Below are 12,315 nucleotides of genomic sequence, written 5' to 3' on the forward strand. Positions count from 1 at the left end.
TGTACGTCATAATAACAATTGAATCAAAAGACAGAAAGTAATCATTATATACATATAATGTAGTATTGTCAAAATCTTTCTACAATACGTGAAGTCTAATCCAAATCCTGTATAATCTGGATCTGTCCGATCGTCGATGCTTTTAAGCTGGAAGGCTGGAAAATCCGAAAATCTGTAAAAGTTACAAATTTTTATAAACGCTCATTTCTTTTAACCTAAATATTGATAAGTCTCCGCTCCTATAAGTACAAAACAAGATTTTTTAGTGCCCAGTGTAATCATTCTCAGGATGAGAGCGGCCTCTTTACGTTATCGTATCTTTGTATCGTGAAATTGTATCAATTTCCATTCATCACTGTACATACATATATTCAATGGATGGAATTGCTACATCGACTACCCTAAATTGTTTTTCAATTGAGTAATTGAATATTCAAATTATTTATTTTCATTATTATTATTATATTTATTTTATCGTTTGTACTGTCTGTTAAACGGACTATTCCGCAAAAAGCGACCTCGTGCAAGTCACTAAAATCTCAACCGCGGAACATCGGCAATCGAGGTTTCGCTAGTACTATATTTCGCGTGATTGATGGAGTTTTTAGGTACCAGCTGTTCCGTTTAGAGATTTTAGTGACTAGCGCGAGATTGTTTTTTGCGGAATAATCACCGAACCGTAATATCTACATATATGTATATGTATACATATATATTGTTTATATGTGGATGATAGGGATTGCACTATTCTCCGTATTGTCTCGATTAAAAAATATTATTATTATGATTAATATCACTGTTCGACACGAAAAATGGTTCAGAGACGAGATATGACTTTTCTTATAAACCTATGCTCAGTAAACACGAATCTGGTAATAAAAAAATGTTGATTGGCTTGAGATTCGGAGATATGTGTTTTTTAAATCGCGCGATTTTTCTATATCTTGTTCGATCGAATTTTCAAAACCTGTCGATTTTCTGGTCAAAACGAATCTACAGTCGGGTATTTTATCTTTCATTTGTAGTACTTTTCAGCTTTCAAATCTCTCTAAGTAATCGTCCAATTCAAATCAAAAGTTAAAAGTACGTATTTTCACTTGGGATTTTTCCCCACTGTTAATACTATTTTATATTGAGTATTTTCTATTGAAACATGTTTAACATTGGGATAATGTTCTGGCCACACTATTTTTTGTTTTTGTTTAAAAAGGTTAATTGGAAGTGCGCCGAATTTTAAATTGCTAAAATTGCGAGCTTAAAACTCGTACTAGTTGAGTAGTCACAACACAAAACCGTACACAACAAGCCAATCAACATTTTTTATTACCAGATTCGTGTTCACTGGGCATAGATCTATAAGAAAAGTCATATCTCGTCTCTGAACCAAAAAAAAATCGTCATTTGTCGAATAGTGTATTTAAATGAAATTTTATGACAACCAAATATATTTCTTGTATTCTTAACATTTCAATGTATAATGTAAAAAATCACCAAAATTAATTAATTTTGTTATCGTATGTATGGGCACCAGATTCTCCAACTTTCATGCTCACACTTGATTTAAAGTATCCGAATTTGATCCATTCTCATTATAAGTATCATAATTTGATCCAGGAACTATCGAATGTAATCCGAAATGATCCAAATCACCAAACATATTATTGTAATGGAGCTAAAATAAAAATAAAACGCCGTCCCTGTTCAATGAACGGTCATCTTGGCCGCCCATGCGATCGATCAGAATCTCGCAAAAAAAAATATAGTAAAGAAAAAGTATTGCGCCAACACGCATAACCTTTATTCTCTCTTATTACGGAACAATCTGAGTGTGTGTGTGTATGCAATTGACCTGGGTGAAGAAGAAGAAGAAGATGAAGTCAGTTTATAGTATAAAAGGCTATAACCGCGATCGTGGGGTCATCTTTATCGACCAGAAGTGAAAGTGTTAACATCTGCACCCACGGTTCAGTGACAGTTGAATAATATAACAATATGAAGTTCGCGGTGCGGTTTATTTATTTATATTTGCATTTTAAAATGTGCACGTTTGATATCATAAATAACAATAGTAGAATAGAATAATAATACTATGTGATCGTGTGATTGTTTCAGATCGTTTTGATTTGCTTTGCGGCGCTCGTTTCAGCAGCACCACAAAACGACGTTCAACTTGTGTCATACGAAAACGACAACATCGGCTTGGGAAACTACAGATTTGCGTGAGTCAATTACATATTTGAGAAAATTTCATATCTAAGTATCGGTCATTGCGTTAAATGTTTTTATTTTCAAATCGAATTTCGGGTATTTTGCCCTTATCGTACATATTTACAGGATCATATATTTTGTTCACAGAAATTACACTGAGCAATAATAAAAATACCGGAGTGGAAACTAATCAATCTAATGATCCACTGAATTCAAATATGACAATAATTTTTTTTAGCTAAGCTCTCGTTTAAGAGATATGTGCGTTTTTAATTCAAAATCTAGTCTTGCCGTGTCAAAAGTGATTGATTTTGATTTTTAAATGCTTTTTATTATTACGAAATTATGTTCACAATACATCTTATATCTATTTTAATAGCTACTGATCTACTGATCATTTTCTATTTTACAATTTAAGTTAATTTGTTTAGTAATCATAGTATTATATTATTCTAATGTTAATGTACAGCATAATAAGAAAAAGAGGTCAAAAACCTATTTACAATTCTTATAAATGCTCATAATACATCTAATACATAATATTAATTAAAGACTCTCTAAAGTCGATGACCTAAAGCAGATTGTGTTTAGGTAATCTGTGTGTTATACCTGAAAGGTTTAGACAATTTTATTGTAATCACTGAGACTCTTCACAAGTGTATTAGTATGGTTATAATGTCAAAAGTAAGTATTGAAATAAATAAACAGATATTTTTTCTATCGATTGTGATCATTTTATTCTTTTAAAATACTTATAATTAATTATCTAGCGAATTTTAAAAGTCTTTAAAAATTATTAGATCATAATATTACGGAAAAAATGTATAAAAAAATAATTTTTGACTTTGAAAATTCGCTAGATAATTAATTATAAGTATTTTTAACCAATAAAATCAAATTCAATATAAAATACACCCAACTATTAATTTCAATGCTGACTTTCGGCACAAAAATACTAGATTTTTAATTAAAGACTGCAAAAGCCAAATATCTGTAAAAAAATTTTAAACTCTCTTTACATTTTTTATAATGCTCAACAAGCGAACAAAAAATATTGTCATATTTTAATTCAGTGGGCCAATCTTGATTAGTTTTTGCTCCGGTAAATACAGTTATTTTGTTGCTCAGTGCTATTTCATCCGAACGCTTTAAAAAACTGGCGTATTTTATTATTTTTATATATTGGAACTGCATTAATTATTAATATTTGTAAACATCTTATACATACATAGGTACATTGAATATATTCATAGAATTTTTTTGAGGTAAAATATGCATCTTTTACTATTGGGATGCGTGATAAAACCTTCACGAGATACAAACAGTGGATAATACAGTAGTATCAAGTTTTCGTTACATACATATAACACTAAATGTATATAAACAATAATTAACATACATTTTTGATGCATTATTATATTCATAGATATTTTGTTTAGTTATGGACAGTATATATTTTCAAATATTGATAACTGTTTTTGATCTTTTCCTAGTTACTAAATTTCACAGAGCACTGAGATATTTTCTCAATATTTATATCCATTGTAATGAATTAAATTATCTAACTTTGCTTCATTTTAATTTACATATATTGATAAAAACTATAAATGGTACCAATCATACGATATAAATAAATGTCGTTTATACAAATACATTTTATGTAAGACGATACAAAATACCACCGAAAAATATTTTCTATAATTTTTGTATATTACGTAGGCAATGAAATGATAACTACGCTAAATACATGTCATCAAGTCAATATAATCAAAATCTTACTAATAACTATATCTACCAACACTACGCGTTTTACTAACCTAAAAATATTCGAATTTATTCTAATTGGAATACTTGACTTTACAGATATGAGCTTACCGATGGTACAAAACGCCAAGAAACCGGTGAATTGAAGAATGCCGGTACTGAAAATGAGGCTATCTCCGTTCAAGGATCTTACACGTGGATTTCTCCCGATGGAACAGTCTGGACTGTTACATTTTTGGCCGACGAGAATGGTTTTCAACCGAAAGTTGAATCTCAGGGAGGACCTGGGGGTGTAGGAGGAGGAATTTCAGGACCTCTAGTGGCTTCACTTCTCGGCTAAGCGTGTATAATATAAGACTTAATCTTAAATCGTATCTTCCTTTGCATTATAATTTGTATATACGCTCTCAGTATTATCATCATAATTATATTATGATAAATCACCGATTTCAAATATGCAATAATGTGGCTACCTTGACGAACCTTTATTTAAAAAAATCTTAATTGTTTGGATTTATAAATAATATGCATGTATGTTTGTAAATTAATTTTATATACATACGTAGCAGTTCGTCAATGTAACTTCTACATTATTTTCATATACATATGTACAACACTGTGCATTTATTAACGTGATATTATACATATATTTTAAATTACACTTATTAGTTGTATTCTTATATGTATGTAATATATTATATAGTAATAATAAAAAAATTAAAGTAAAATGTACATATTTTATTTTAATTCAAAGTAACTTGGACTTTTAATAAAGGCGGGCATTGCATATAAGGTATATATGTACATATGTACATGTGTATGTAAATTTCATGAAGACTTCGTAGCTGAGATAATTTTGTCGAACAAAAAGTTAGTATAAAAAAAATAAAAATAAAAATTTTCAGCTTGATACGTTCATCAGTGTGGAAAAAATCATGTGTTCACAACATTTTTTTATTTTTCTAAGAAAAAAATCCCACTGCCAGCTTATCATGATTGTTTAAATTGAAACAAGAACTATCCCGGAACTTTATATTCAATTTATATCAATTTATATTCTACCAAGGTGTCATTACAGTTGCACTAAGCGACACCTATGGTTTTAAACTTGTACATTTATAAATACATGATTTTTAATTATTTTAAAATAATGATGATAAATAGTATGCAGGTACATAGGTTGGTTTTCCAATTTGATGAGAAACCGTTTCAAATAAACCGTGAAATCCAATAAATTAAAAACACTCTGATTGGAAACAATCGACAAAGAGTCACAAATCTCCAAGTGTGATCAATAGCACTGCAAAAATACTCCTTTCAATCGAGATCAAATCAGACCTTGAACACGGGACCTCTCGATGGTTAGAATCAAAGCAACCACTGAGCTAAGCTTCTGGCTATACATATTAAAAGGAAAGAAAAATCGAATAAGACTGCCGCTTCCGGTTGACGAATCTTCACTAAATTTTATTTTATTTTTATTTTTATTTCATAGAACATGAAGACACTGAATAATTTGAGATTAGCCAGAGAGATAGGAAAGGATATGCCAATTTTACATGAACCGTTTCAATGAAAATCATAAAAATTGGCAAACTCTGATGAAAAACGATAGAACTGGAGTCACAAATCAAGGTCTGGCCAGCAGTAGTACTCTAGTGGGATTGGATCCCGTGACCATTCTGATCGAAAGCATAATATATTAACCACTAGTCCACGTCGCTGGTTACATACGGCTTTTGTATGCTATTTTGTAATGTTATTTCCTTCTCAAGGTCTCTCTCCCCTATTGAGTTCGCTTATAGCCTTCGGAACTTTCAGTTATCGCTTACTTACTCAACTGTGGATCTTGGATGACTGTTTAGGAGTGACTTCAAATTTTCGACTCATATTTCTTATATGTGCTGTAGGGCTACCAAAATGGTTGGATTTGTTTTGCGCAATGCTCATTACTTCCAAGACCCAAGTATAATAGTGTTGCTTTATTGTCCGCTTGTTCGGATCATATTAGAATTTGGTCTGTAATTTGGAGTCCCACTGAAATTAAATTCTCTCTTTTTTGATAGAAATAGATCAAAAAAATTTGGATTTGACCAACTTATGGCTTAATCAATGTATTTGAGGAATATCAGAAGTATAAAAAAAGAAATTCGATAATGTATCATGTGTACTTTCCGGCCACGAGACCAGTTTCACTTACACAAGACAAAAGTTCTACGGTATATTTATCAGGCCAACTACCTAAAGATTAGTTACAATCCACATTTATCCCGTTGCCAAAAAAGACAAACGCTAGGACGTGCTGTGACTTCAGATTAATTAGCCTAATGAGTCACACATTGAAGATCCTACTAAGGATAATACAGGGCAGAATTTACTCACTTCACGGTGTGAAGAGGCGATTGGCAGAGAGCAGTTTGGGTTTAGACGAGACTTGGGTACCCGAGATGCCCTTTTCTGCATGAAAACACTACTCCAAAGATCCACAGAAGTCTGTAAACCTGTGTACATCTGCTTTATAAACTTTGAAAAGGCCTTTGACCGTGTCCAACTCGCTCGCCTGATGGAAACTTTAAAAAATATTGGCCTGAATGACAGATATGTCAGATTGCTACGAAATATTTATTGGAATCAGACTGCAGTAGTGCGCATCGATGATCGATTCACTGATGAGATTCCTATTGAGTGAGGTGTCAGGCAAGGATGCAACCTATCACCTGCTCTTTTTAACACCTACACCGAATCCATCTTCCACGATGATCTCCAAGAAGCGGAGGGTATCAAGATGGGCGGCGAGACAATCACCAATATAAGATATGCTGATAACACGGCACTAGTCGCTGAAAATTTAGCAGACCTGCAAAGATCTCTAGACCGGGTACATCAAGAAAGCAATCGAAGAGGTCTGCGCATAAATATTAAGAAGACAAAATTTATGATAGTATTGTAGATAGAATGCAAACAGACACCGGTGATCTAACGTTGGATGGAGAGGTATTAGAAAGAGTGAAAAGATTCAAATATCTGGGTACTTGGCTGAATGAAGAGATAGTCCCACATGAAGATCTAAGAATCCACATCGAGGTGACTAGAACAGCATTTATCAAAATGAAGGCAGCGCTTACAAACAGGCATCTCAATCTTCGTACGTGGTTGAGATTCGTGAAGAGCTACGTCTGGACAGTATTACTACATGGATGTGAAACGTGGACTCTGAAGACCAGGATGATCAGCCGCATCGAAGCTTTTGAGATGTTGGTCTACATCTATTTTTACATACCTCCTTTGCATTTTCAATCAACGTTACCTGTAAGTCGAGGTCTTAGTCTTCGTTCTTCTCTCGAAAAGTCAACAGAAAACTCGTGGTGCGAGAACATTTTTCGATTGCTTTGAATAGAAAAAATGAACAACGAAGTCGTGATACAAGCAGTGAAAAATTTCAGTCACCGATACTAAGTTTCAGTTCGATAGGACTAACGGTGTTCAAAAATTCCTCAAAATACACAGACACACACACATATTTTGATTAACTCTCTTCCGTTTGGGCCTCACAGGGATGTTTTGTATTTGCAGTTGGTTCTTATTTATTGGAACTTATGTTATATTTTATATTTGATATTTTTACGTATCTGCTATTATAATTCCTATTGTTTTTTTATGATTATGTATAAATGTATTTTTGTCTGTGTATATACATATGTACCTATGTTTATATTTATTTTCATTTCTCTCTTTTCTTTTATAAGACATTCCCTTCTTTGTTGTTTTTTTATAATTTGTAATTATTATTATTATTATTATTATTAGTTGTTTGTGTATATATGTTTTGTTTTTGTTATGTCTAATTTCTTTAGTTATTATTTTGTTTCTTTTCTTTTATGTTATATTTTTGAACATTAGCAATTTCTGTAATGCTACAATGGTCCAAACTTTAAACAAATAAATAAATATTTTTTCTAGATCATGAAAACGTGACCAGTGATCAAAATCTCAAGTTCGAATTTTCACATGATCACAAAACTTCATCTATTGTTACCACGTACATAGATAAAGTAAAAAAGTTTCTTAGATGCCTTCATATGAGGAAATATAAATACTACCTCTATTTATTTCCCACTGCCTTTATACAAGGTATGCTAGACTTTGACTCGATATCTTCGATAAGAATTATTGCCATTTCCAAATATTTCTTTGGTTTATTGAAGGGAAGTATTGACAACCCTTCGATTTTATCGGAACTTAAATTTTGGGTGCCTGAATGCGGTAGAGCTTTGCTTCATCGTTTACTTTCCCAACCTATTGCTGCGAAAACGTCAGCTTTCAATAACTCGTCTCTTGTAAAGGCAATCCGGTTCCTTAATGTGGAAATTTTGACCTGTTTGATTGTCATGTTGATGAACTGGTCAGTTTCATGAGACTCAATGCGAGTCTATTTGAATGAGATGAATGATTGCTTCTTTTTTTTGTAAGACTGGTGTGACTCATTTGGGCAATTTGTCAATTTACATTGGTCATTATTTTTTTATTATTGTTATCTATCTATTTATATAATGTATTTATTATAATAATAAATCTAAATTTGTAGAGATTTCAATACCGACAGTACTGATCGTTTTTTTAAGGTCATTTGACTACCTGTTAGTTTTTCGAAGTTTATAACTACCTAGATCCCTTAAAGCCATATTATCTTGAATCGAAATTGTGAAGGCAATATTTTAAAAATAATTTTTCGATTCGGAGTTTGAATCAGTCGAAATCTTAAGATCGAATTTTTGCATGTTCACAAAACTTATCCATAAAACTATTATTAATACATATGTACATAAATATAGTAAAAATATACACCAAAATACATACGTGCGTACAATTTTGCATGCATTCTGATTATATAATGTTATATAATAAGAAATATGTACACAGCTAAAAAATCGTGAGATGAACTATGTACATACATGCATATATATTCCAATCGAATGTATTTCGATGATGCAACTATCCAATATGGAATCCTATTCCGATTGACATTTGAATCCGTTGTAAACATTAGGAAAAATCTGCTCATTATTTATTTATAGATATAAACAGTGCCTTCTTTCGCTTATACGAAATAGCATTTTGCTAATGGAATAAGCCATGTAAGAATAATTATAATCGTATTTGCTCGGACGATAATCGTTTAGCTTATTAATATGTGATATTCCACTCGATTATGAAACTTGCATATAAATGTCTGCAATCTCATGATGAATTGACTTTTATAAGTGACAGCAAAGGAACAAGTCTAAAAGTACAATTGAAACGATGATTAAGGTGAACTACGATCTCTTAAGCATTGCATTTTATTTTATTCGATATTTCGTAAATAATATTAAATTTATTCAATCATTTAAGATGGCGATTTTCCTGGCGTATGTGACGTTGGCTTCTTCGATAATAAGCAAAAAAGAAACAAATTTACCGTCGATAAATCTGCCACCTGAAATATACACCGTAAAACCTGGAGATTGGTATGCAATCGAGTATGCAATTTGATTGAAATTTTACTGAATAATAAAATATAATAAATAACATTTTTGCAAAATATACCTACATATACTACATATGTAATATCATAACGCATTTCTTACAAGATTCGGACGAGGCGAAAATTTAATCCGGAGAGAATTTGTCAGCATAATAAATCCTGGTCATTCGAAAGACATGCGTTTTGACGTCATTGGATTTTGGCACGTTTATACAAACGGAACGGATTTTGCACATTCGTATGTCGGAAACGAGAAAGAAGTGCGAATTTTGGGTTTCAAACAAGTACAAAACGCCAAGTCTTTGGATCCGATCGCTTTTGCCAAAGAATTTGAATGGAAAGATTCTTCACTACACTAACGGAGACTTTTGAATTATTTATAATAATATATTTTAAAATATTGACTCTTATAAATTATTTTTTTTAATACCACTTAAGTACATAGGTGTACAAAAAAATATACATATGTGAATATTTCAAAATTAAAAAAAACATACATCACTTCCTAATGAATACAGAATACACTACATAAAATAATAATACCATTTTATTACTTACATAATATGTGCGCGAATTTTTTATTAATTAAATGTGTTTTTTGAATAATATTTCTACACATCATACTCAATTTTATCTATGCACATTGACATTTAAATGTTAATGATTTAAGGTGTTAAACAGTTGTAAAACAAATGACTATATACAGATTAACTTACAATTCTCTTACATTGAAATAATATTGTCGGTTTTGATTTCAATCCATGTTCGAAATCAAATATATAAAAAATATTTGAATTTGTTTTTTAAAATGTCTTTTTTAATTTGTTTTGAAATAATATATGTACCTTGATATTAATGACACTCAAATCCAAGGTATGTAAATAAAATATATATACTTTGTTTCAGTGGAAAAATCAGTGATTCTTAAAATTTTTGGGGCCACGAAACATATACATATTTTTTTATTTATATATATTTTAGCTATCAAGCTAATTTAAAAATACATCTTAATTATTATACTTAACTCTAAAATTTATAATTAACTTATATGTACTGTCCCTCACAGAGGTGTCTCTTCGATAATATTTTTCAAGGGTTCTTATATGTATAATATTTTTCAAGGGTTTCCTTATAAACTGAACATTGCGATTTAGTCGAAAGTTTTCTCTCAAATCAAACGTTTTTCCACGTATATTTTAATGATTTTTTTATTTTTGGTCTATGAGTTTTCAAATATAATATATTGCATACATACATACATGTATATTCAAACTTTCCCAGCAGAGGAATATTTTTTAATTTAAATAGTACTAAATTTCCATATACATACACGTTGTTATGAAGCTAAGTGCAAAATCTAAAAGGGTTGATTTCATTTTTAGAGGCTTTTAGTAAAAACCCAAAAACTCACATTTAATTGCTAATACTGCCAAAGTTAAAAGTGGTATGTTAGCCAATTATTATTTTTTTGTTATTATAATGTATATTGAATCAAATAAAAACAAATACAACTATCTGTGTCAACAGAAAAAAATATAAGAAGCACAATAAGTTTTCAAAAATTTGTCGAGTAGGAGAAACTGATATTTTTTTGCATTTAAAAAAATAACTAAATTATCCTTAAGACGTCAAACCTTTTCAAACAAATGCCTGCTTCTTACCCTATCTTTTAAGATATCACTGATATATATGTCTTCCCCATTATCATAATTAGGGTGTAAAAACCAAATTTAGGGAGCGCGCCGAATAAAGGTCTACATTCACAAGCGACTTTAATTTTAACTTCTAATGTCAAATAAAACAAAAATTTTACTAAAATTATTTATTGTTTTGGTTCAAATGCCGATTTCTAATGCATGCTGGAGTCCTTTGTCTCACTTCAGTGGTGGTAATTTTGAGTTTCATCTCTTCTTTCATGGTTGTAAAAGACTTTTATATATGTATGTATGTATATGTACATATCTAGGTAAAAAACAATGTTTCAATCGGTTAATGTTGAAAGTGACAAATTATTACTGAAAACTAAAAGTAGTGAGATACATTTGTGATGTGTCAAAAATTCGATTTCTTTCATATGTATAAAATCATCTCCAACATCTGTGGCAAACTCGTGGAACATCACAGCTCGCAGAATTTCGGCTAAGAACCACTTCAAGAAGCCTCATCTTCAGCTTAGCATTGACTGTAAAATAAACAACAATTGTGTAATTTCATTTCACCCACACTTACTATATAAAGTGAATATGGCAATAAAGTAACACAGTCTTTATCTGCAACAGAAGCGCATTGCATTGCCTACACTTGACCATTATGAAATCGGTAAGTTCAAGCTCGATTTGAATATTGAAATCCAAACATCATATTCTTCTAATACATCTATAACTAAATCATTTTAATTTTCATAAGTTTCATTTTTGTTCGCTCGACTACTGATAAAACGCGACGAAATCACACACTTTTGAAATCCAAGTATTGAATATTGATTACTTTAAATTTCAACTTCACTCACCCAGAGTTTATAATACCTCAAACAAATTTTAAGAGGGGGAAAGATCAAGTCTAATTATGATACAATCTTGTATTGTCATCGTAAGTCCGTATACATATGTATATTTTATTTTTTAAAACCAGAAACATACATCGTTTCAATATTTTTTCATAACATTGACTCCAAAAAAGTTTCATTATATTAATTTATTTATTTATCTATTATATATTAACCTCGACCATAGATGCCACTACAGTTTACCAAGGTGACACCTATAGTCAAACTTTTGTACATAAGTACCAAATACCATAATTCACATAATGATCATACA

General features: G+C 30.8%; 1 protein-coding gene across 1 annotated transcript; it reads left to right on the forward strand.

Annotated features, from left to right (window-relative positions):
- Positions 1-1,992: 1,992 nt before the first annotated feature.
- On the forward strand, positions 1,993-4,312 carry LOC143916508 (endocuticle structural glycoprotein SgAbd-5-like). The gene is made up of 3 exons (XM_077437647.1): positions 1,993-2,004; positions 2,113-2,219; positions 4,072-4,312. The coding sequence occupies exons 1-3, from the start codon at positions 1,993-1,995 to the stop codon at positions 4,310-4,312; spliced, it is 360 nt and encodes a 119-aa protein (XP_077293773.1).
- Positions 4,313-12,315: the final 8,003 nt, after the last annotated feature.

The sequence above is a fragment of the Arctopsyche grandis genome, chromosome 1, assembly GCF_051622035.1.
Source record: "Arctopsyche grandis isolate Sample6627 chromosome 1, ASM5162203v2, whole genome shotgun sequence".
NCBI lineage: Eukaryota > Metazoa > Arthropoda > Insecta > Trichoptera > Hydropsychidae > Arctopsyche > Arctopsyche grandis.

What these genes read in the sequence shown, in the direction of transcription:
- LOC143916508 (XM_077437647.1), top strand. An exon ending in TTGGGAAACTACAGATTTGC is followed by an intron (nt 2,220 to 4,071) that starts GTGAGTCAATTA and finishes TTGACTTTACAG; the next exon opens with ATATGAGCTTACCGATGGTA.